Source organism: Molothrus ater, chromosome 3, assembly GCF_012460135.2.
Source record: "Molothrus ater isolate BHLD 08-10-18 breed brown headed cowbird chromosome 3, BPBGC_Mater_1.1, whole genome shotgun sequence".
Taxonomy (NCBI): domain Eukaryota; kingdom Metazoa; phylum Chordata; class Aves; order Passeriformes; family Icteridae; genus Molothrus; species Molothrus ater.
Window position 1 is genome coordinate 20,565,095 of NC_050480.2, and position 24,793 is coordinate 20,589,887.

Sequence of the window (24,793 nt, forward strand, 5' to 3'; positions counted from 1 at the left end):
CATAGGAATTTGAATTTCATTGGTCTGTGAATATCAAACTCAATTTTTTCACTACTGTATGGAAACAGAAATATATAAAAGTTTCAATATGATACATTTCAAGATTAAATGTATAATGAAATACATATTTTCTGGCTCTTAATGCAGTTTGTTTTGAGAGGCATATACAGACCAAACCTTCAATATGGATCTTGCTTCACTACCAGAAACCTCTTGCTACAATGAAAGCAAGCATTCTTTACCAAACCTTAACACATCTGTCATTTTCTCTCTCCTACAAATTTAAATATGTAAATTAAGACTGAAAGCAAATGTATCTTAAAAATTATGACTCCTCATCTGAGCTCCTTTTAGGGTGCAGGATAGGATGAGCATTGTTCTGGAGCTGGTGATGTAGAGGTGTGGTCATTTACAACAGATAGTGGCTTCTGAGCACACCCATCCCTGCCTCAGGTACCCCTGAACAGTGCTTGGTGGGGCTCTTCTGGAGAATGGTCAGGCAGTAAGGAAAGCAGCTGCTTTCCCTGTTTGACCTGAACAGGCCACTTGGCAAGAGCAGAAAGTTAAGTTCATGGGACTGGAGGAAATCCCAGGGTAGAGAACTCACCTGTAGAGTATTTTAGACTTCAGAAACTTGCAAGGATAAAATGTCAGTCAGAGAAGTATTGTTTTAACCTGTATTAAGGCTCATTTATTTGCCTACAATATTTTATTTTTCTGCTGTATCTGAGATATATATGTATATAAGTCTTTTACAAAGATAGACCCCATGTTGTAACCTTCTTTTCCCATTAAAAATTGGATTCTATACTTGCCAATGGGATAAAATTCTCATTTTGATCTCTATGATGCAAATATATCCATAAGCCAGGATAAAACATTATCTGTCCTGATCACACAGACAGTGTCATTCTGTGATAACACCTGCATTTGAGAATTTCTTTATAATATTTTTTTTTGCTTTACTAATCAAGACTGTTTAGAAAGTTATCAGGCACCTTGACTTATGGTGAAGGTCTGTCTTTGGCAGAAGTACTGATGTACATATTTTGCCTGTTCCAGTCTATCAGAGGGCTTTTTGTGATGATGTTGGAAATCGGACCTTGTTTAAAAAAAGAAAACAAACAAACCAAAACAACAAAACAAGTGAAACACGCAACAAAACAAAAACAAAAAAAACAACCCCAAACCCACCAAAAAACCCCATCAAATGTACCAAAACAATTTTGCTCTAAGTGAATCAATTCTCCAATTAAATTGAAGGTTTGGCAGCACAAAAAGGTAAGAAAACAAGGGTTGGGCAAAAAATTAAAGAGGGGAGAAAATTGTAGTGGAAGGGAGGAACTGTGATTTTATTATTAGGTTTTTTATTATTTCATGTTGCTACTGGTGCTGAGAAAATGTATATGGGTCTGTTCAGGCAAGGTGGAACAAATTGTGTGAAGCAGTGCAGTGCCCACCTGGGAACAGAAGTTTATTTTCTGTGCTTAACACAAACTTGAGTGCAATCTATATTTTACACTTTGATTAATTCTTTAGGTCAATCAAATTAGAAAACCGCAATAATTATTATTTGTGTGTAACAAAGGAGAGAGAATGCTTTTTAGTTGTGTGGCTGTCTTTTCTTTCTTGCTGCTTTTTTTTTTTTTTTGGCCAAACCAGCATCTTTCCTGAAAAATCGTTTGGTTCCCACTAGGGTGCCAAGGAGAGGTTTTTCACGGCAGTGGGCAGGGACAGCAACAGACCTGAGGCTCAGCTGGAGCACCTGTGCAGTCATCTTAATTTTGAAAATGTATATACTGCTAAATGACAGAGCTCCCTCCCCCAAATACATTTAATCTGGAAATTTCCAAGCAGCTTATCTGCTAACAATCTTTTAATATTCTATTTATTTATTTAATATTGTTGCTTGGGCTGCTCATATAATCAGATAAAGGTCATTAAGCCAAATTTATGATTAAATAGGATAAAACTATTTATTCTCTTTACTCAGCCTATTAATGTTATAGCTTATGCTGACTAGATATTTCGATATTTCAAATGAAGTTACTACATTTTTCAAATATCATAATTATATGAAAAAGCTATATTATCCCATTGTGAGGATTACTTTCCACTACCTTATCTGCCATAATGTCAGCACATATTGGCCTTCAGATTTCCTTGTGCTGCTAACTGCAGACATTCCTCTAAGTCTCCCATCTGGTATCCGTGTTAACCTCCACATAGTTTCATTTTGTTACTTTATTCCTTAAGTCATTGTTAAAGATTTAAGGGACTCTGTCAGGCTTTTTCATGTTCACTAGCAAAACAGAGTATCGAGTGTTTTCTCTTTTAATTGCAGCCAAATTGTTTGTGATATGAGACTGTCAGAGTGTAAAGCAATTGCTCCATGATTTCAGAATAAATTAAGGGAAGAGTATTCTTTCAAAACTGTTCACTAAAATGTAATTGACTGCAGCACCTATCTCAAAACTGTGGATCCTTGCAGGCTTCCTGGTTTGGGAAAAACAGATCTTAAGGCCACCCTAAGGCAGAGTGCCCCTCACATCTCCTTCCCTTGTAAGATCTCTGTGGTATTTGAGTGGTTTTGAGAGCAAAGCTCCTGTAGTTCAGGCTGCTACTTTTTTTTTGCCAACCTTTTTTCTCCTTTCAATTTTCTATGACCTTGTCTTGAGAGAGGTCTAATTAGAAGCTCGTAACAGCCACAGCTAATTTGCTGGGGTTTGTGTAAATGCAGACTGCAAAAGGAAAGCTGAGTTCCTCAGCCAGTCCCTATTGTCACAGGTAGCTGGCCAGTGAACTCCAGTTTCTAAGGCGCTGACAAAAATCTGAACCCATCCATGTGTGGTAGAGTCCTAGAGAAGAAATGATGATGTGACCAGCCCAACACAAATGACACCATCCTAGGCTGGATGCTGAGGCTGAGCTTCATTATGACAGACTAGTGACCACATGGTAGCAGAAAATTTAAAAACGTGGCAGAAAAAGAGAAATTTTACCCATAAAATATTTTATGGTAGTCTATTTGAAAGGTTCCCAAGTAGCTACAAAGCAAGAGCATAGCCTAAATTTCAAAAAAATAATTTATTCACCCTTTTTATCCTGAAATTTTTATAACTAAATTTCCAATTCTTTGTAAGAATTGCTATCTTAGTTCACCTCCAGATTGTCTGCTGTCTTGACTCTCTTCCTATAGAAATTGGACAGTTTTCTCCTCAACGCTGACTCCTGCCTTCCCCTTCATTCCCCAGGTTGTTTAGTTTCCTGTTCTCTCAACAGCTGGTCTCAATTTCATCATCCAAAACTTCACTTCTGTAGGCAATCAGGCAAATGAATTGTCTTCATCCATGTTTAAAACAAATTTATTCTGAATTAGTCTGTGCCCCTTCAGTGTTAATTTTCCATGACTATTATAGTCACTGAGCTTTATGGCATGAACACAAGCAAATATTAAGTTTGAGGGCTTAAATGTTTTTCAGTGAATTTTAAATTGTGAGCTACATCTTCAGCAGTGATCTGAGTCTGTAGGAGTCTTCAAAGCTAAGTGCTAGGGTTTATATGATGTGGTGACAACTGTAGCATTGTGTCCTCGTGCCAGTTGAAGAGCTGGCCTGTAACTAGTCAAAATAAGTTGCTTCAAATTATTAATATGAACAACTTGTTAAAAAAAAATTACTTAAATTACTCAGCTATGGAACCAAGGATATTAAATGTAGCTAAGTATCACTTCAGTGTAGCCTGAGATTGGTATAAATGAGATGTTTGCTATTTTCTTCTGGGATAGGGTTTGAAAATTATTTAATACTCATTACGGCAGTAAACATTTAAATGTGAGATGCACTGAAGAATTTTGTAGTTGATTTGGAGAACCTGGGAATCTCATGCATCCATAAAGCTTGAGAACACTTCTGAGATACAAGTGAGATGTACCTCTGACATAGACATTTCATCTGAGGAAGTCAAGATATCAATCTTAGGGAGTCAGTCAGCACCTCAAGGGGTGTCTTGGTTCCTCCTCTGAACTATTCTCCAAAGGAACCTAATTTAAGCAGACCAAATTATTCATCAGAAAAGCCTCACTATCTGCACTCAATACAAAAAAGCATAAAAGCCTATTCATCATGTATTTAAAACTCTTATAACCTTATTCTACCTGCAATTGCTTAGCTGAAGCTTATTTCACAGTTCTTAACATTCTCTCCTGAACAATTAGGGTACTGGTAAATACTGTCAATCTTTTGCTTAATCTTTGAAGCAAAATGGAAAAGGAATGTATGAAGTATTACTTCAGTCTTATGTGTATATTTTAAGAATGTAGTATTAGATGATGGAAGTATTTAATTCCTTGTCAGCTTGATCTAGTTTGATTTTGTGATGAGGAAATTATCATTGTGTGGTGCTTCTATGAAGGTAAATTCAGCTCAGGATATGTGAGAAGACAGTGTAAGTGTCCAAATAAAACAGTTCCACTGAACAGTTGTCTTTGTCACAGAACTTGTTGGTTTTTTAGAGAGAAGTAAAATGCTAAGAAAACATGGAGTGAGCTACTTTTATAGAGATCAGTACTCCACATCCAGCCTAAAGTATGTTTGCAACCTGTCCATGGATATTTTATTTCTATTTTCATCTGCAATACAGTCAAATAAGCACTCAGTATTTCTGTGGGGTGGGGGGAGGGGGGAGTTTCTATAATAAAAAGCTGGTGTTAAGTCTGACAGCTTCAAGAGGAAGGCTTTCAGCATCTTTCAAGTTCCCTGTCACTGGCTATCCAGCTGCTACTGTGGACCAACATACCAAACAGGTTTCAGATGGTTTTAGTGATGCTCAGTGTTTCATTTGAATTTGTAAAACCGTGTCCTATTTATCAGACCAGGAGTGTTCTGCATATACTTTTTATAGCCAGGAGTATTTGGCTTTATGGCTTCATGCGAAACAAACACCCTCGAGTCCCTGCTCCTTGCACTATTTCAGCTCTCTTCTTATGTGCTGCTGTTGATGCTTTAGTCCAGGCTTCCCTGATGTATCAGTGGATCCACCCTCAGGAGCTTTTCATAGCAGGGAGAAGGATCCCAGCTCTTGATTACAAGAGACTGACAGATTGGTCACGAATGCTGAAAACTAGCAGGCACTTTCTACACTCAGCCTTTACAGAAAATGCTCAAAATAAAAAAGACTTGGAGTTGGGGCATGGAGCAGGGGAAAGGCAAGACACTGTATCTTGTCAACTCCTTTTTTATTCTATTTGCCTACAAGCAGTTTTCATCTCATTTGAATAGGAAAGAGCACTGGCAAGTGGAGGAGACCAAGCCTGCTACTGGAAGAAGATGTGCGTGACAATGCATGGGTTATGTGGAGCAAACATTTCATCTCAGTTCAGTTGTAGTTATCTTCCTTTAAACAGATGCTCAGGAAAGATTACAAATCAACTTTATGGAAGCAAGCTCCACTTTCACATTGCAGAACAGGAATAAGTTTCAAATTGCAGATGTCTGTTTTCTTCCTCTTGTTAATTTCTGGACTTATTTGTGGTTAATATCTTCCTGGAAGTAAAGCCTTGGAAGGCTTTCATTGTTCCACAAATTGAGTATGATTCTTGCATAGGGTAAATCATCACAAAACCAACTTAGAAGAAAGGAAGAGAAGAACTATCTAAAATGTCCTAAGAGGGAACCATCTAAAATATCCTAAGAGGGACACTGTCTCCTATAAGTCAGCACACCGTAGGTGGAAAGCATTCTACATCTTGACTCTGGTTTTTGTCATCTGTCATTTGGCCTGGAGCTGAGTCACACTAATTTGAGAAACTGTCAAAAGAGAAAGAATTCATCTCCCAGTTAGACACAGGACTTTACTTTGACACTGAACTTTTGAGTTCAACAGTTGAAATGGTAAAACAGTACAGAGAAACAAATCTTAAGCTGGGTAACCTGAGCTATCTTGTTTTGAGTCATGCTGGAGGTCCTGAGTCAATACCCTGGGCTACCTCCAAGCCCCTCAAAAGTTTGAATTACCTTCAGGGCTTTTCAGACTCCACTTCCATTGTAAGACTGCTCAGCATTTAACCATGTCTTTCTGGATCATGGCTTCCAAATGAACATTTCTTCAGAGCTGTTCTCCTGCAGATACTTATGACAAATTTATGCTCCCCAGCCCTTCTGAGTAAATTTTCTTGCAGATCTTGGTCAGGCTATTCATGTGAGGCTGAAAGATGGGAGATAGTTCTGTAATATTGAATTGTGGAGAGGAAACAAAGAAAAAGGACAGGACTGTTTGTCTCAAATTTTGTTGTTCTTGATACCTAGGCAAAAAATGCCTTATACTGTATATACTGTATATAAGTTGAGAAGGATGGATTTGAACCATGAACTTTCCTTCAATATGCTAAACTATGACATATTGACAAGATATCTCCTTCAGCCTCTGCAGCAGGTTAAGTGCACCTTTCATGAGGCTAAATGCCATTAGAAGTGAAGCTGATGTTCTTTTCATGATGATAGTAAAGTCCCAGGTTTGCTGGGCCTCAGAAATACTACTGCAGTTTCCAATACTTTTATTAATGTGACTAAATATTGATATTTTTGTAGTTCCAAAATACGTTTGTCCTTAAAAAAAAAGAAAAAAAAAAGAGAGATAAATATAATGAAATAACTTCAGTTTACTTTACACACTGATTTTAGGTAAAATCAAGTCGGGAAATTGTGCATAGACCCAAGTGGCACAAAGGAATTAAAAGCTGGTGACGAATTTTGATGGTGAGCACTAGATTACTATGGAGATAACTGGATAAATGAGTTAAAAATTAAATAATTCTAAAAATGAATGTAATTTCAACTGTTGAAAGATTTAAAAGTAGATAACAAGTGCCAAAAGGCTGGGTGTACAGTGAAATGCTTGGAAAACAAACTGTGAATTACATATCAGTGATTTCTATTACTCAGTGTATTTTGAGTAAGTTTCAAAAAAGCTTAAGGAAAATCTTTCAGGGTTTGGTTATTTTTTTTGTAAACAACTACTTCGAGGATAATTAGTAGAGATTAATGGAAAAATAATTGCACTCTTTTGGAAATTAATTTCAAAAAAAACAGTGTGTATTCAAAGACTTTCTGGAATCTATTTTAAAGACTGGGAAGTAAATTGCACTTTTAGAATATGCAAATAAGGTGTTTCATTAATAGTCATCTTGGCCCTGAAAACTGGACTGTAATATGAGCCCACTTTCTCATTTACACTGTTATCCTCATGTTATGCTGATATGCTGGTATCTTTAGTGTTACCTGGTAAAATTTGTATTAAAAATTAACATCAAGTGTGTGGATGAATCAGTAATTACTTGTCTCTATCCCAAACATCCAAATGCTGGGAAGGCATAAATACAGATGTTTGCGTGATTTCTGTCAAGGTGTCCTTGAATGAGAGGATTTAAACCTCGACAGTGTTGCTTGGGCCCAAGCCAAGTCATGTGTCCTCATTGGTCTTGAGGCTTTTCCTGTGAATGCAGCTGTCACTCTCCTCTGCAGAGTATCCTAATGGAATGAGACTTCTCTGTCCAGTCCCTGTCTAAGCCTGTGGATGTGTGGCTGAGGCTATAGGAACCCCCAGCTATTTAGCACCCCTCACTTGAGCCTGATAGTTTTTCATTGCTCCAAGACCAACCCTGCAAAAAAAAACCCCAAAACCCCAACCCTCTAAATTATGAGATTTACAAAATTATGTATTAAGCTAAATACCTTGATTAAAAATATATACATATACTTTAAATTATGTGCAAGGGGATCATTGCTTACTACATTTGAGCCTTCTCTATATGCACAGGCTTCATTGTTGTGGCAATATTGAAAAAGCTACATTCTCCAGTCTTCAGCTGTATCAGTAGAAGCATATTGGTGCACATACAGTTTGCTTCCCTTCCCTTAGGAGAACTGGGATATTAGGATTTACGTTTCCTCAGAGATTTTACAATTGGACTATGGCTGTACCAAATTGCTTGCATTTTTTGCATACTCCTGATGAAAATTGCACTGACATTTGAGTATATTCATTAGGAGGGTCATGAAAATGCAATAGTAATGGCACAAAGAAGTTCTGCTTCTCACAGAACAAATGAAACACATTTTCCCATGGTTTTGTCTATTTATTGCTATCCTATTTATCGCTATCCTATTTATCTTACACACACATTCAGTCCCTTTTGTTTTGATTTCTGATGTAGCTGTTAAGATTCTGGTCATCATGTCCAGTGCTTTGTCAAGGCAAGATGTGTAATTACAGGTGGACTGAGTACAGCCAAGAAGAATGTATCATGGCTGAATTCTGCCTCCTTTTCCATCAATTGTATAACTAATTTAGGTATCTTCCTTTGCTTGTAGTTTTTGAATTCTCTGTCTCTTCCCCTTTAAAATTCTGGGAAGGAGAAAGACACCAGGAAGCATGATATCCTAGAAAGTCATGCCTCACTCTACATGGTGGTTCAAAAACTGCCATAAGTCCTGGCCTTAGAAGGAGACTTCAAAGATCAAATAAATACACAACTTGGGATGTGTTTCCTCAAAGCAAATTGAGACCATCTAAAAGCATTTAGAATGGATGACCCTGTTCTTGCCAATATCTTTGTACCCGATTTTGGCACTTGCTTGACTCCTTGGTGAGTGGATTCAATCTGCTAAATCCTCTGGGCGGAGTGGGACTGCCCATTTGGGCAGCAGTCAGCTCTTAGATTCGTTCTGCTGCATCCTCTACCAGCACCCTTTCCCTCTGATTATCCTGACATGCTTCCTATTCTGTGTCCTTGTCTCCCACTGGCATTGCTTATCAAACCTTCTGGATCTACCTTTATTCAACTGGAATGCAGTTAAATCAACCTTTCCTCACAGAGGTGCTCCACTGGCAGTTTTGTGGACAAAAACAAAAGGTCTGTTTCTTCTGCAGTCACTTTTTTTACTGTGGGAGGCTTCTCTGCTTCCTTGTGCTGTCACCCAGCACTTGGAAGGAATTTCTAGTCTTACTTTTTAGAGCATCTTCACCAGCAAAAGATGTAAATCCATAATTCCTTGCTGCAACTATTAGCATGTATTTTCATGCTGTTAATCCAATTTCTATTTTAGTTGATCATATAGGAGACTTACAAAGTGCAGGATCCTACTATCAATTTTCTTTTGCCATGGGATATTAATTACTGACTGCCCTCTCACATTTCACAGGACCGGTCCGTTGGAGCATTTGGCCATCATAAAATACTTCCAATTTTTGGCTTTTAATAGTAGACCTTTTTGTTCATAGCTGAAACTAGATTTACTGCTAAGTTAAGCAGTTTCTTGAACTTCAGAAAAAAGGGTTGGTTTTGACATTTGACAGTTAAACTCAGAAATTTTACTGCACTTGATAATTCTTTGGCAATTTGTTCCTTTCTGCACATGTCATGATACTTCACTAAATTCAGTATCAACCATCTCAATCTGTAGTTAAGGAAACTATGATACAGACATACAGTTATTTATTTCTTAGCTCTGATTAGAACTTGGATTTTCTGACTGCTTTGTTTCTTCTTTGAATAACTTCCCTTAACCTAGCATCTGAATTTTATTGTTTTGTCTTTTTTTTTTTTTTAACTAGCCTAAACTTATCCTGCAATTCTAAAAACCTATGAAATCCCACAACAGTGCATGCCAATGCTCCTCAGAATTTATGGTATTAATTAAGGTTGCACAAAATATCTTAAAGCAATAATGTGCATGCAGTTACAGGAGATGGACTTTTTAAAGATAAGTGGGAATAATGAACACCTCAAAGTTAGGGGGGTGACCGCTGTTAATGTGTTTCACAGGCAGAAGTTTAACAAGCTCAACTCAGTGGTTCTGGGAAACACCTGTCTCTTTGAATGCAACACAGTTTTAAAATTATTCTTGGAAGAAGAAGGGGCCAGGAGCAGAGGACTCACTACTTTAAAGAAAAGAATTAGGCTTCTAAAGGCACAGCATGCCTTTGAAAAATGGCACATAATACAGCAGGGGAAACTTTGGAGGGAAACAGTGAGGATAGAACAGATCTTGCTCTGTATCAGTCTTAAGTGGAGAGAGGACCTGATTTCAGCTGCATGATGTTCCCCAGGGAGCCATGTCCTTCCAGAGATGAGTGAGTAAATGGGTCCTGGTGGCTGGAAATGATTTGAAGAGCTGTTCCTTGAGAAGGCAATCTCACCGTGATGGCACAGGGGAGCTGAAAAGGGTGGGAGAAAGGGAAGGAAACAGGCCATCACCCAACTTGCTTAAGCAGATGGGGAGACAGCAGCAGCTCCTCCTCCCCTGTGTTGCTGCTCATCAAGGATCTCTGGTGAAGCAGGAAGGGTTTAATTGTTCCTCCTGGCATGGGGAGACCTTCAGTGTATCTTTGGTGTAGAGGAAAGGAGGGGACTCTGATTCTGCTCTGGAGATGATGAAGCTCTTGGTTCATCATTCCTGGGTCTGCTAATCCAGCAGCTAAGCAAAGCAGAGCAATAACCAGTTTTTGGCTCTGGAGTGCTTCCTTCAAGTCTCTCCCTCATAGCACACAGAAGAAAGAGAGCCTGTGAGAAGAAAAAGGATTTACCACAAACTTTGGAGAACTTTAGACTGAGGTAAGTTCAGGTGGAAGCTTTCAGAGGAAAGGGAAAGTGATTAAGAAGAGAGAGGGAAAACCAAAGGTTAGAGTACTTATGAGATGTCTGTACTGTGAAGGAGAGGGAAACATTGAAAAACAGAAGAAATGGGAGGAAAATAAGTATTCTGAGGGCAGAGGATGATAAAAGTTTGAGGGACCTGATGCTTGTTGAAGAGTAAGTCTGAATAGAAAGTGATCAGATCCTTACAGGGGCAAACAGCAGGAGATTTTTGGAGAAGGAGCATGTCCTTGGGAATGATAAATATGACTTACTTTGCTGTAGTGATTTGCAAGAAGCAACAAGTGGTGCTCTGAAATAGATGTGAATTTAGAAGCTGAAGGAGAAGGACATAATTGCAAAGATTTTGACAAAAATACATTATAAAGATAGGTATTTTAAGAATTGTGAAATAGTAGTTTTCAAGAAAAAAACCCCAGAAGCTGAACGTTTATAGGAGGAAATGATTATGCTCATGTTGTATGATGCAGCCCTTAACTGAAAGCCAGACTCATTTGTCTTCAGAAAACTGCCTAACTGTTTGATATTTGGACAAATACTAATTTAACTTTCTAACATGTGGAGGAGATTTGGGGTAATTGTTTTGTTTGTTTGGGAATTTTTGATTTGTTTTTTTTTTTTGTTTGTTTGTTTGTTGAGTTTTTTACAAAGCACAAGACATCTTTGAAAATAAGGAAAAGATCTTTAGAAGAAATGTTACCTTTGGTGAATCTGTCTGCAATATCTCAGGTGTAAGCCTCTTCACAGAAATTTTGGTTGCTGACTTCTAGCATCCATGAAATAGGGGAGTGTAACAGAAGATCTAAAGGAAAAAGAAGAGTAGAGGCAGGGATTTGATTAAGACTCTGGAGAAGGTGTTGATGAAAACAGAGAACTCATTAATTAGGTACAGATAATATATCTAAAGGGTTGCAGAGGATAGATGGAAGAATGAGGGTTTTTTTTTTTTTTTTTTTTTTTTTTTAAGAATGGGCTAATCAAAAAGAAATTGTTTCTTGGACATGTCCTGTGCTGGTAACTACCAGGAAAGCATATGATGGCTTGGGGTGTGAGAAGGTGTGGAGGAAATAAAAGATGCTGTGAGGAGAGAAAATGTCAATTATCAGAACCCAAGTGCTCCAGCTGTATGGGATGGCCTTTCCTGCTTGGACAGGTCATTATTACAGCCTATGATGGTCATTAAAAAGAAACTCTGTGGAAAGAAGTCCTTGCAGAGGTTTCCTTCCTATGGATTTACCATGGGGAGATGTACACTGTGGTGCTGTATTTTCATGTGAAGGAAGCCTGTGAAGCTTGTTGCCTAAAAGAGTCTTTTGTTTCTGCCTTTCTAGAAACAAAGAAAGTTTTTGGTGCTAAAATAAGTGGTGTGATGTACTGTACTTCTAAAGCTGTTAAAAGGCTCTTAACAGCTCTATAAAATACTTGCTGCCTCCTCCTGTGCTTTCAGAAAATTTTACTCCAATATTTATTTCACTGGCTTATACAAAATTTCCTCCCCTTTAAAATGTAAGTTGTTAATTATTTCTGGGTTGTCATGATCAACTCCCCTCCAGCTATTAAAATGTACTTGCATTGTAGTTTTATTATTGCTTGCAAAATATTGGAAAAAATAGTTTTGCTAGACAGTTGAATTTGAAATATACATATTGACTCAGCAATGCAAATGGATCTTTTATGTTAATTTCCTGCAAATATTCAAATGGTGAAGTTTTACAAGAAAAAGCACTCATAAAAGCAAGTCGTTATGAATATTCACTGAAAGTGAATCACTTGAGCCTAATCTTTGAAAGTCATGCTGTGTGGGCTGGTTTACATAGGTCACTTCAGACTATAGCAAAAATTGCAGCATTCAACTAGTCAGCACTGCACAAATTGGAGCTAATATCGGTTTTAAGGGGTTTGCAGAACATGATACAAAAGCAAGCTTAGAATACACTGCAAAATTCTGCATTTTTTCAGAACTCTTTATGAACAGAAGACAAGGCAAAATTGATGAATAAACTAAGTGTCAAGACTTTTCCCACCACTAATGAAAATATTTAAAAGCAATTGTGAAGGTGCAGAACACCCATGGTGTTTTAGGAGAGAAATAGATTTCCTGAAATTCTACCTCAGTCATCCCAAGAATTATGATTCTAGGAAATTATTTTAAATTGTAAATTGTCATTGCATTGTGTAAGTATAAAACACACACATACAACTTTGCATTGTTTGTGCACACTAGCTTTGTACAATTGTAGTTTTGAGTAAGTGTATTCCTGTATTCCCTTCATTCTCTTACTTTTCATCCTACCAGAGGATCACTGTTCCAAAGTTAAACACGTTGAAATTTGGCAATGGTTGTATTAAGCTTGCCTTTTATGCAAAGTTAATTAGCCCCTGGAGTTTTACCATCTTCAATAAGATGTTCCACTGAGCATGTGCAAATAGGTAAGTTTGAGGGCTTATACTTGATTTTAGGAAGATGATTTCTCATATAAAAGTTTGCTTCAGAGCATTCAAAATTTAGACATGTGGCCTTCAAATTTTCTAGTCAAGGCACAGGCTGCTGTGTAACAAACCAGGCTGTATGGTTTCTTTTCCTCAGCAACCTGCCCTGACCTCCTAGAGCCTCTGTGTGCCCTGAGACTCTCTGCTATCAGTGGGTTAAGAAAACAACTACTATGGAAAGGTTTTTTTTGGAAAATGCTGTCTGCCATGGACAGGGTGTTGAATCATTAGGATCAGGAGGCCAGTTATGTCATGATTTTCTGGTGCAGGTCAGATTCTCCAATGACACTGAGGTTGCTTAAGGCACCCCAGGGGCTAATGAAAGCTTTCCTTCCTGATGAAATGAACAATTGTAACTAAAAGCTTGAAGCACTCAAATTATGTCACTTTCCTTGTTCCAAAATTCTAATTCTGTTAAATGGGCATAATGTATCTTTCATGAGAATTCATTGCATCATTAATAACAGCATTTTTTTTTTTTTGCCTGGTAGGATTCCCTGTTTTTATAAATGTATGTTAAACAACCTTTAAAACGCTCCTGTGAATAGGGTCTGTATTTCCTGCAAAATCACTCTCAGGTTTTTTTGGTTTGTGGTACAGTTTACATTGCATGTCTGTTCTTGGTTGCAAAGGTCTTTCTCATAGTTTAGCCTCCTGCAGGTAGTGTATTGATTATACTCCTGATGAACAGCAATGTAGTGATCCTTCACCTGGGAAATTGTTGGCCTGCAATGTGGTTTTGCAAGGTTTGTATTGCTGTCTTGTGTATTTGGATGAAATATGCAAAAAGAAAAATGGTCATTTCTGCCTGGTATTTTGCAGAATAGAGGGTGTAATATCAGTCAGGGCCACTCTCCCAAACTGAGCACTATTGAAAGATGCTATAGTCTGTCTGGGAGGTGGTGAGGCTGTCAAGTATTAGCAGAATGTAACAGAAAGTGCATTTTGTGATGAATGTATCCTGACTTTCCTTTTGGACATCTGTTAGACCAGCAAGGATTCTTGGAGCAAGCCTGCTGGCTGCTAGAAAGGGATGGGAGTAAGCAAAACTTGATTTTACTTATTGATTTATTTCTTGATTAATATTTCACAACTGCCAAGAAGTACACACAAGCTGGTCTGGTGTCTTTGACTGCTTGGTAAGCTCCTACCTTTGTTAGGTGCATGTTCCATACTCATACCTGTTCCCGTTCTTTGATGTCCTGAGATGGTAGCTAATATCTAGAATTTCATTACCATATTTTCTGCCCTCCCTCCTGTGTGTTCTCTAAGACCTGATTTGTTCTTGATGTTGAAAAACTCTGGTTGTCGCACTGTCAATGGTCCTGTGGTAGCACGTGGTCTGACTGTATTTATCTAGAAATGCTTTATGGGCTGAGCTCTTGCACTGTGCCTCAGACAAATGTTTTCCCCCCGGCCCTTCTGTGGTAAACAAAGTTCTTTACATTTGAATACTTTAGGGCATGTAATTCTGACAACAGAGCTACGATGCTGAATGACTACCAGAACATGAAAACACTGCAAAATGACTGATAACACTTCAGCAGGAATTACTATTTATCTTTTATGACCTTAGGAAAAGGATCTGTATTAAAGCAGAGATGTTCCAGGAATGGTCAAGGAGCTTGTTTGATATGGGATGAAGGGCTTGTTAAAATGCATTAAGAGTTATGACAGAGGATGATTTCTTAGCAGTTGTATATGCTGCCAAAGAATTTTGTCGTTATGTAGCCAGTAAAAGTCCAAATATGCTAAGGTGACAAGTTACTGGAGGCAATAGCAACAAAACTGTAGGGAAATATACCAGCCAGGTTGCAGCTCATGCAACTTCCACAGTACAGATAAAATTTATAGATGCTTCCTATATCCTCAGGGGACGTATTAATTAGTGCTTCTCTGTCCAGAAACACGCGTAAACAACCCTCTGCAGCTCATGCCCAGCTCACCGACGACACCTTTGCAGCTCTTTTGTGCCCGCTGCGCAGAGCGCTACCAAAGGGAGAAACGGGATGCGGGGAAAACGCGCCTGAGGACGCTCCTCCGCTGCACAGTGTGCCTGCGGAAAACGAGCCCAGCGCGGCGGCCCGGTGCTGTGCAGCGGATCGCCGCTGTCCCGGCGCCGCGCTGCCTCCGGCCCGGGCGCGGCGCTGCCGCTTTAACGCGCGGCGGGGCCCGGGGCGGGGAAGGCCGCGGCGTTGCCGGGCGACGGCGGCGTCGCCGCGGGGAGCGCCGGGCTCCGCTGGCCCCGCTGGCTGCGCGCCGCTCCCGGCCGGGCAATAGCGCTAAATCAGCCCTGCCACCGCTGCCCCGGCCCGGGGCGCTCCGGCGCTGGCGCTCGCTGTTAGAAAAAGCTCCACACGGGACAGATGGGGAACGTGGTTTTAATCAGCTTTGCCGAGCGCTGAGAGGAGCAGCCGGCGTGAGGTGGGCGGCGGGGTAAGCACGGGGGGACTGTAGGAACAGTGCTCCTGGCTCCCCGGGGTGTCCCTCGGGAATGGCGCGGTGCGGGGGTGGCAGCTGCCAGGGAGCCGTGCGAGGCCCAGGTAAGCGCCGGGGGGCTGTAGGCGTGAGGTCCGGCCAACTCGCCCGAAACCCTCAGCAGAGACTTTTAGAGGCCCAAGTTGCGTGTCCCGGTTTGCTGCCGTGTCCCGTATTCCTTGCTGTGACACACAAAGCCAGATAACGCGACAGTTCCGGGATAAACTCCGCTCGGCCATGAGCCTGCGCGCCCTCGAACCGGCCTAATCCCATGGCTTGGCTCGGCCCTAGCCGGCAAGGGTGTGCAGGTGGGCCTGCTGGCTGGAGTCTGGACGAAACATTCAAACCCTTGAAATCACTAGCCGGGCATCACCTCTGTTGCTGCAAAAGAGCAGGTTTCTCCTACGGACTGTGTCTGTTTTCTGTGGTTTGCAGATCCCGGCTGTCACCCACGTGTGGTTCGCTGGCCAGAAGACGTAGATGCCCCTTGTGACTGAGTCCTTGCATGGGCGTTTTGAGGATGAAACGCTACATAAACTCTTAAAGCACAGCACCTGAGGACATTGCTACCGACATGGACATCATTATTTATTTACGTTTGCTTTAATCAGGAGGAGCTTTTTTGTAAACATGAATTGCCGGGCTCTTTCCTTGACATGTCGTTTCTTGTTTCATGCTATTGAAACATTAATCTTAACTTATTATGACTCCTTTGTGTTGGTCAGCTCTCAGGGACATTTCCCTAGGCTTGAAAATGTGGGAGCTTTCAAGAATGTGTCAATCGTGCCAACTCAAGCCACTTGTGGGCTGCCAGACCGAAGTACTTTTTGTCATAGCTCAGTAGCTGTTCAAAGTATTATATCCTGCACTCAGAAGTTTTGTGTTCAGGAATGCCCATATAGGTCGTCACCTTCGTCCTACAAACCACTTCTTTCAGAAGGCCTTGGTACCTGTATCACAGAGGACAAGAGGGACTTGCATCCAGGGTTCTCCAGCAATGCTTCCAGTTTTATTTTTCATAATCACAAGGATTGCTTCTCTACTCCCCGTCTTCCAAGGCTTGGAGCTTCATTTACGTTAACTGTATGGTTGAAACCTGAGCAAGAAGGTGTAATGTAAGTAGTATTGAAGGTGTTTACTTTCCTGGTGCTCTTAAAAAAATTGATCATTGTAGTCACAGTCATTATTAGCAAGCTCTTTAAACTTTTAAAAGGTGTGGTGGGAAACAGTGACGTTTACAGAGCCGTATTTAGGTTGGGGTCTTCCCAGATGTCAAGACAATTGGCTTCAGTTTCATGGCATTGACTCAGATGATAGTCCAATGGCTTTCAGTGTTTGGAACTATTCATACATAATGTGCATGTATTTCTCAAAAAGAGAAATTTGTGTTTCCAATTCACATTCCTTCTAAAAACTGCTAGAAAATTACGTGTTCACAGGGTTGTGCTGTCGCTGCTTTCATGATGGAAAAAAAATTATCTAAGATGTTAGGACTTCTCCAACATAAGTTTGTCTTAAAAACAAACACGGAAAGCCACCAAAATGTAGGTTTTGGACATATAAAAAAGAGGTCAGAGTGTTCCTGAAGGATCTGGGGAATGTTGCCTGACTGGCAGACTGCGTTGCTGCTTTAACAAATGATTCCACTATTTAAACTGCCAGTGAAATTTCACTAGGTGCTCACAAAATAGAAGTGGCTAAACATGTTCCCTCTCCTGTTTGCCTACATGTTGCATTTTTAGGAAATACTGCTGTTAGAAGTGACCTTTCAGCTTGACTGGGCCTTACTATAATGAAAAACCTGCTTTTTGAAAAATGTATCCCAGATCCTGCAAAAACAGTTCAGTCATCTATCACAAAATGCAGAGCCTCCTACTCTTTCATACCTTCATTGTGTAGGTCTCTTTAACATAAAGCACAAAGAGTATAGTTTTTTCCTTTGGACGACATGCCACAAGTGATTTTAGAATGTATTCTTAGAAGGTAGCTAATGATCTGCTTTGTTGAGGTGTTCTTGATACTTATTTTGCATGCTGATGTGAAATTGTCACTTTTCTAAGGGTAGCAAAGTAATCAGAAAAAAATAGAAATATCTAAAATCATAATCTAAAATTATAGTATGTTTTATGCAGTGGTAATTACCTTAAAAAACTTGACCTAACAGTAGAATTTGTGGTTATGGAGTGGAAATAAATGATATCTGCAGAGCAAAAGGGACTTCTGTGCTGAAGTTAAATAATTTCAGCTGGTGGTATGTGTAAAGGCATCCCTGGAGCTTTGGCCTGTAGTTTTCTATATAATGGTTGAATCTTGAATGTCAGAGAGTCCATTTCTGGTGTGTTCCCATGCCATGAATTCCTGTCCACACACGTGTGGGCTCATTTGAGTCTCCTTCATCAAAGCACATGCCTAACTTGAAGCAGAAGCATCCTGCTAATTTCCAAGCAAGCTGTTGCAGCAATGTGTTGAGTGAGATCTGTGAAAGTCTTTTGTCAGTGGGATAGGCTTTGATGCGTGGAGCCTAAAACAATGAAATGTTATGTCCTTAGTTTCAAATGATTAAGTGCTGTGAAGAAACCAGACTCTATTGATGACTGATAAGCCATGGACTAGTGCAAAAGATTAGCTTCCAATTGCTGCTGTGTTAATAACTACACAGTGTACATATTCCTGTTCAGCGGGTTTTATAGATCACTTTAAAATTTAAATGTTTTTATTCAATTTTTGTAATAGATCACTTCATTCTTATGCTGTGTGAGATTTGCTGCTATTCAACATGTAGGAAAGACAATGGTAAAGCCCAGTCCTGAAAACTGAAGATGGACAGCAGTTATTCCAGTGGTCAGGATGATATGCCACTGTCCAGGTGCTTTTGTTTCACTGGCACAGAAAGAATTGTGTTAATTTTTCTTTTTTCATAAAAGGAATACTGAACTCCAGTTGTGGTGGAACAGTTGTTGCACATGAATAGCCATTGAAGCTTGACTCAGAAGGCGTCTTACAAAAGAGAATAATTACCAGCAGACTAAGATGCTTTCTCTTTTCTTATATTGCTTTAGTGAGTCCTTCAGGTTGGCAGATGAAGTTTGACTTACTGGATGTCCTACATTTTGAAGTCCCTGGTGGGGAATTGTCCCTGTTACATGTCATTTGTGAGACCTTTTAAACCCCATTATCGCAGCAGAGGAGCCTCACAGAAGTGGGATGCATTCTAACAAAATCTCTATTTTCCCACAAAGCATTAGGAAGATCAGCCAGAATGAGCTGCTCATTTTGCCAGAAGAATGATTGAACGTTTAACAAGGTGGTTTTTTTTTTACTGGCAAAGTGCTCTTACGTCAAGTACAGCATACGCCTGTGTTTTGGACATGCCATACTAATGTGTTTTTGTGCTGAATTTTATATGGTCTGTCTGTGAGAGTGTGTGCTTAGGAAAGAAGCTTGGAGAGTTGCTGTACAGTATCCCATTACATCCTGTGACATCCAGTTAGGCATGTACCCCATGTAAGAGAATAGCAGGATTTTTGTTAGAAGTTACTGTGCTGGCTGAAATGAGAGAGTGATGTGAGGATCCAAGTCTGAAAGCCCTTTAAAGATTGTACATAAGCAGAGACACCAAGAATTTTCTTCATCAGTTTCATATACCAAGTTTTCTATGTGAATCTAGGAGACAGTACACTTTGACACAGAGAGAAGAGTCAGGTCATGTTACAGATTTATTTGAAGCCCTGATGTTCTTCTAAAATGTTTAGTAGAGATATTTGTAGGCATGCTTTTAAGTCACTGCATATTGGAAATATTGAAGAAAAACAAGAGTGAGAAAGCACTGACATTTGTACTCCAGTCTTTAAATTTTCTTTCCCTTTAGGCAGTAAGTGGGCAGAGTTCTTGCCTCTGAGTTGCATTCTAGCCTCATGCTTCCTCTCTTGCTGTGTGTACTCATCAGTTAATATAATTGCCTTCAGTAAGCCTGTGTGTAGCCTGTATGGAAGCATTAGCTCAATGTAGGAAACTGTATGATGATAGCCCTTCACAATGGAATAGGATAAGAATATGGGTACAAGCTTTGCATATGTGAGTAACCATTACAGACAGCTTATATCAATGTAGTGTGAACTGGAACAAGTTCAGATGCCCAGAAGATACTGGTGGTGTCAAGAAGTGAACTGAGATCTTTTACAAGCAAAAGGATCAGTAGGAATGGCCTGATTGTGAAGTGGGTAGCACATTGATTTTTTTAAACTTTATTTATCTAAGGGACTAAAACCATATGGTACTACTTATTATCTATTCAGATGTTTTATGTTAGGAATTAGACTGAAAGGGGTATCTGATTTTGAACCAGTGCAGGTGTTCCCATTTGCTCCAGTTATTGTGTGGGCAGCACCAGTGCAGCCATGTTAGATTCTCTAGAATATTTTTCTCTTTGAAAGCTGACTGAGTGGATTTGTGTATTGGCTTTTTTTTCCCTCCAACCCCACCACTGAGATGTATGTAGTCAGGTATTGGCTCTGTGGGACTGCAGGTTACCAGAAGTTGAAGACTTCACAAAGAATAGTGGCTTCTCTCTGTAATCATGGCTGGAATGGAAAATCAAGCTCAGAGTCAGAAGTAATGCCTCTTACTATTTCACCTATGATAGGACTAGTTTGGATTTTTTCTTTTTTCTTTTTCCTTCCCTATCTTCTCTTTTCCCTCTTGATTTTCCTCTTTTACTAGTAAGTCACAATTCACATTTGTTCTTTCAGTTTTCAAAGTGATGCACATCAAGGTCGCTTCCCTTCTTAAAGTCATGACACCTTTGGGGATAAAAACAATGTGGGGATGTTTGTTTTAGATAAGTAAAATAAACAAAACCCTGGATTATCCAATTATTGTTTATCCAGGAACTGGGTAAATCCAGTTCCTAAATATTTTGCTACTTAGCTGAGCCTTCCTTCACATTTATTATCTAACAAAACTAGCATGTTTACAAGCAAACAAAATATTGAAAAGACCAGTGGACAATTTATTAAGAAATGTGGTTTTAGTAAGGTTGGGAAAACAGAAGTCTTCATTTTGCAAGGTGTTTCATTGACAACATTCCAGCAGGCTAGAATAGTAACAGCAGGAATTAATTTTTCCTTGGAATTAGAGGTGAATTAGTGACTAGTGGCAGTATCAAAGAACAGCCTTTTTGATAGTTTTCTTTTATAAATGCAGAGTAGATGAAGACAACAGTAGGTAAGGGTTTTCTGGTTTCGTTTTTTTTTCTCTGAAATATGGGTAAGTAAATACTAATCTCATACAAATTTTATATGCTTCCGTCTTATGACTTAATGCACTAATTTAGTCTGATGTAACTGTTAAAGTATTAGATTTTTAATGGGTCAGTACACTGAGAAATGTGTTTTTCAATCAGCTCAAATGGGAAGCATAGAACTTTATAATTTTTTCTTGTATTTATGATTGCTTTAATAAAATATAAACTTTTTACACAAGTATATGGAGCCTGTGCTTTCTCAGGACTCTTGACATCATGGTTATTGGATTGGCAAAAACATTTCAGCAGTTTGAAATGCAAAATAATTTGCTATGCATGGTATTCTCTGTACCTTATATGACATTATTGTATTTGCTATTGATGTGACTTCTTTGTGGGGAAAAATTTCCTAGTAAGTGTCTGGATATCCTCATTGCCTTGCTCTAGTTTCTTAGGTTAAAGAAAGACACTGCAAAGGGGAGAGTGCAGAGTAAGCTGGTGTTATGGCTGCCTTACCTGTGCAGATTGGGTGGAAAGATGGAAGACTTATTAACAAAGCATGTAATTTGTACTGTTTTTTGTGGTTATATTGCATTTGCCTTGTTAGACTAAGGAAAATTAAAGTGCCTCCACGGGATGTACTAAGTTGCACAGCTTTGTATGAAAAGTGTGGCAGAGACTTGCACACTCACTGTGGTTTCTGTCATGGAACCTTCAAGAGGGGAGGCAAACTGGACTTCTCTTTCACCCCCAAATGAGCTGGGGTTGCCAGCACTGAATAAACAAAGCAAAACACAAAAAACAACCAACCAAAACCCCAACACAACCCAAAACCTTCACAGATTGAGACAGAAAATATCTTTGCTAAAGTTCTTTTACACTTAGTACATCTTGTGACTTTCACTGTCACTGAGCATCTTCTCAAGAGCTGTATTTTTAATGTTTATTTTAATACATCCTGGTTAGCATCACTTTACAGGATAGCACCTTGGCAAGGATGTGTATATGTGTGTGCCTCTGACCTTATGTTGTTTTTCTTGGTTATTTCCAAAGGTGTGTGATAGAAAAGGCTGTTGATGGGCAGACTGTGTTCAAACTCACAATCTCTGAGAAAGAGACCATGTTTTATTATCGCACAGTAAATGGTTTGCAGCCACCAATAAAAGTAATGACACTGGGGAGAATTCTTGTGAAGAAATGGATTCATCTTAGTGTGCAGGTAAGTAAAATAAAAACGATTTAATATTTGTTGAAATACAACGTTTGTGTGAGAGTAATATAACTGTATAATTATAAAAGAATAAATTGGGGGATGTAAGTGATAACCCTTGAGTCTCATAGGTAAAGATCTTAATTTGAAAGTGCATTTTGCTAATTTAGGACTGGAAAGAAATGCTGTGCCTGTTCTTCTGAACAAGCAGGCTGTACAAAACTGAAAAATCTCACCTTTAAGAACATGAATGTGTGAGGTGAAGAAAACCTTGTATTAATGTTTTAGATACTTATATGTAACATTACTGATTAGTCTTGGGTCTCAGATTATTTCCTATAGAAGGGAATGCCATTCTCATCTATACATGCTAATGTACTTAAGTTATGGAGTTCTGTTCCATTTAATTTTAAAAACTTCCTGCATAAGTAAAAGTGCACATAAGTAAATGTGTGAGTTTGTGCAAGATCAGTCAAGCTAGTAAGTTACAGAGCTATTACCTCTTATTATAGAAATATGATTCAGAATAGTCAGAGCACAATCCCTGTGTTCTAAAAGTCTTCTGTTGACATAACTTTTTAATAAGTGTACAAATATCCACTGAGGATAAAGCAAAATTGAGTTTGTTAAAATTTAAACTGTATGTACAAAAATCAGTAAACAAACACAGAAGAAATTAAAATTCAGTTATTTGCATGTCTTGTAATTCCCAACAGACACCCTAGTAAATTCTATTTGTGAGCCAAGTTCAACTAATAATTATAGAGCGCAATTATCAGGTATTGAAATGTTTATCTTTTCCTTCCTTCATTTTCTTTATCCATTCTATTAAATTTCGTTTGGTCTCCAGCACAATCAAGAATAGTTTTGCTGCTTTCTTGAAACTTGCTAAAAGGTATTGACTGTGATTTGGATTTTTAGTGCTGATCTTGTCACTTGTAAGAAGTATCTAAGCTGACGTCTTGATTTTTTTGCAGTTTTCTTTTTTCCAGGATAACAGCATGGTAGTGTGAATAAGATTTTGGCTGTTGGATTAAAAGAGTGACCTTAAGGTAGAACTAATGAACTTTACACTTCAAGCACTCCAAGGGTGCTATATTACTGCTGTTGCTGTCAGCCACATTTTGTACCTCAGGAACTGCTAAAGCCTGGCACAGCCAAGTGAAAGTGAAAGGGCTGGTTAAATACACACACAGATCTTGAACTGCATTACAAAGGAATGTGAAGCACCCTGTGGAATTTGGTCCTTTGTTTCTCTGTAGAAAGACGTTCAATTCATAGCAGGAGTAAAGAAATATAGCTTCTGGACCCTTAAAGAAACTGCAGGCTTAATGCCTTTTCAGAGTTTCTGAGCTCGGGTAGAGCCTTCCTGTGCTTGGTGCTATTGTAGGATGCAACTTGCCATTAAAGATGATAGTGGCTGCAGCCTGATCTGGCTGATCTGGCCAGCTCTTGGCCTGGCCATCAAACTTTAGGCAAAGGTTGGTTGGTTGATTTGTTTGTTTGTTTTTTAGCAGGGGGCCAAAAGCATTTTTTCATTTTTTTTTCCCATAATGGACAATGACAACATGAGCAAGACCATACAAAAGTATGCAAAGTAACTTCCATCTGGAAGTGTCTGCGTCTCATACACCCAGATGCTAGGCAACAGACACCATGACAAAGGAGTGTGAAGTATTGGTTACAGATGTGAAACTGAATTTAGAAAGAGAAAAAACATGGTGGGATGGCAGATATGTTTGGAATTCAGGTGTAAGAGCATATGCCTATTCAGGAATGATAAAAATGAAAGCTAAATGGTGGAATAGCACCAAATAGTAATTAAATGATAAGAGGGAAGGAAAGAAGAAAGGATAGCACAGACTGAAAATAATTTCTTTGGAATAAAATAATTCTAGGGGAAGAGAAGGCTAGTAAATTAATTCTGCTGAGGTAATCTAGGAATTTAAATCCTTGGGTTTGTATTTAGATATGTAATTTGTTAGAGGGAACTACTGCTAAGAACTGTGTCATTGCAGAGACTTATTTTCCAGGCTGGGAAATTTAAGTTCTGCTAACAGGAGCAAGGCCCGAACATTCCTGTGTGTTCTGCTTGAAGAGTTTCTTCATTGAGCAGTTGCTGAAGCAGAAAGTCTGGGGATACCAGCTTTGTTAAGTAATGAGGGCGTTACAGAGGTGTAGGTCTCAAGAATAATGTTGAGCATTCATAACTAGAGTCAGATGAAACAGAAGAATAAACAGTTCTTTGGTTCTCTAGGAACACTTTTGGGTTTCAAAGAGAACAAACACATGCAACTACTTTTATGAAACAAGGTAAACTTTGGGGTCCAGACATGGAATGGAAAAAAAGCCTGGAAGTTTTTTAAAATTGATAAAATAGAATTAAGAGAAATTTTTGTCCTTAAAGGAAAAAAAAATATGGTTATGTACTGCCCAGGCTTGTCTGTGTGAATAAGTACCCCTGCAGTTAGAGAGGACAAAGTGTGTGAGAACTGGGGAATGGGGATGCAGATTCACAGAGAATGCTGTGTAGGATAGAAATAAAACTAGAAAGTGGTTGATATTAATTAGACTGTCAAATGGTAAAAAATTCTTACAATTTTTTTTTGTGTAAGAAGGCATGACCTGAGTACAGTCAGAGTGTGCTTGAGATTAAGGATGATTTGAGTAAGACCCTCAGAATAAAAAAATACCTTGGTTCTGTTTTCAGGAGTCACAG

At 39.1% G+C, this 24,793-nt stretch overlaps 1 protein-coding gene across 1 annotated transcript in view; it reads left to right on the plus strand.

Moving 5' to 3' along the window:
* The first annotated feature begins 15,414 nt into the window (after nt 1–15,414).
* USH2A (usherin) overlaps nt 15,415–24,793 on the plus strand; it is a 375,273-nt gene continuing 365,894 nt past the window's right edge. The window contains exons 1-3 of the mRNA XM_036380788.1: nt 15,415–15,580; nt 16,058–16,737; nt 21,918–22,083. Coding sequence (XP_036236681.1) covers nt 16,253–16,737; nt 21,918–22,083 — 651 coding nt within the window. The 5' untranslated portion in view covers nt 15,415–15,580; nt 16,058–16,252. The remainder of the gene's footprint in view (nt 15,581–16,057; nt 16,738–21,917; nt 22,084–24,793) is intronic.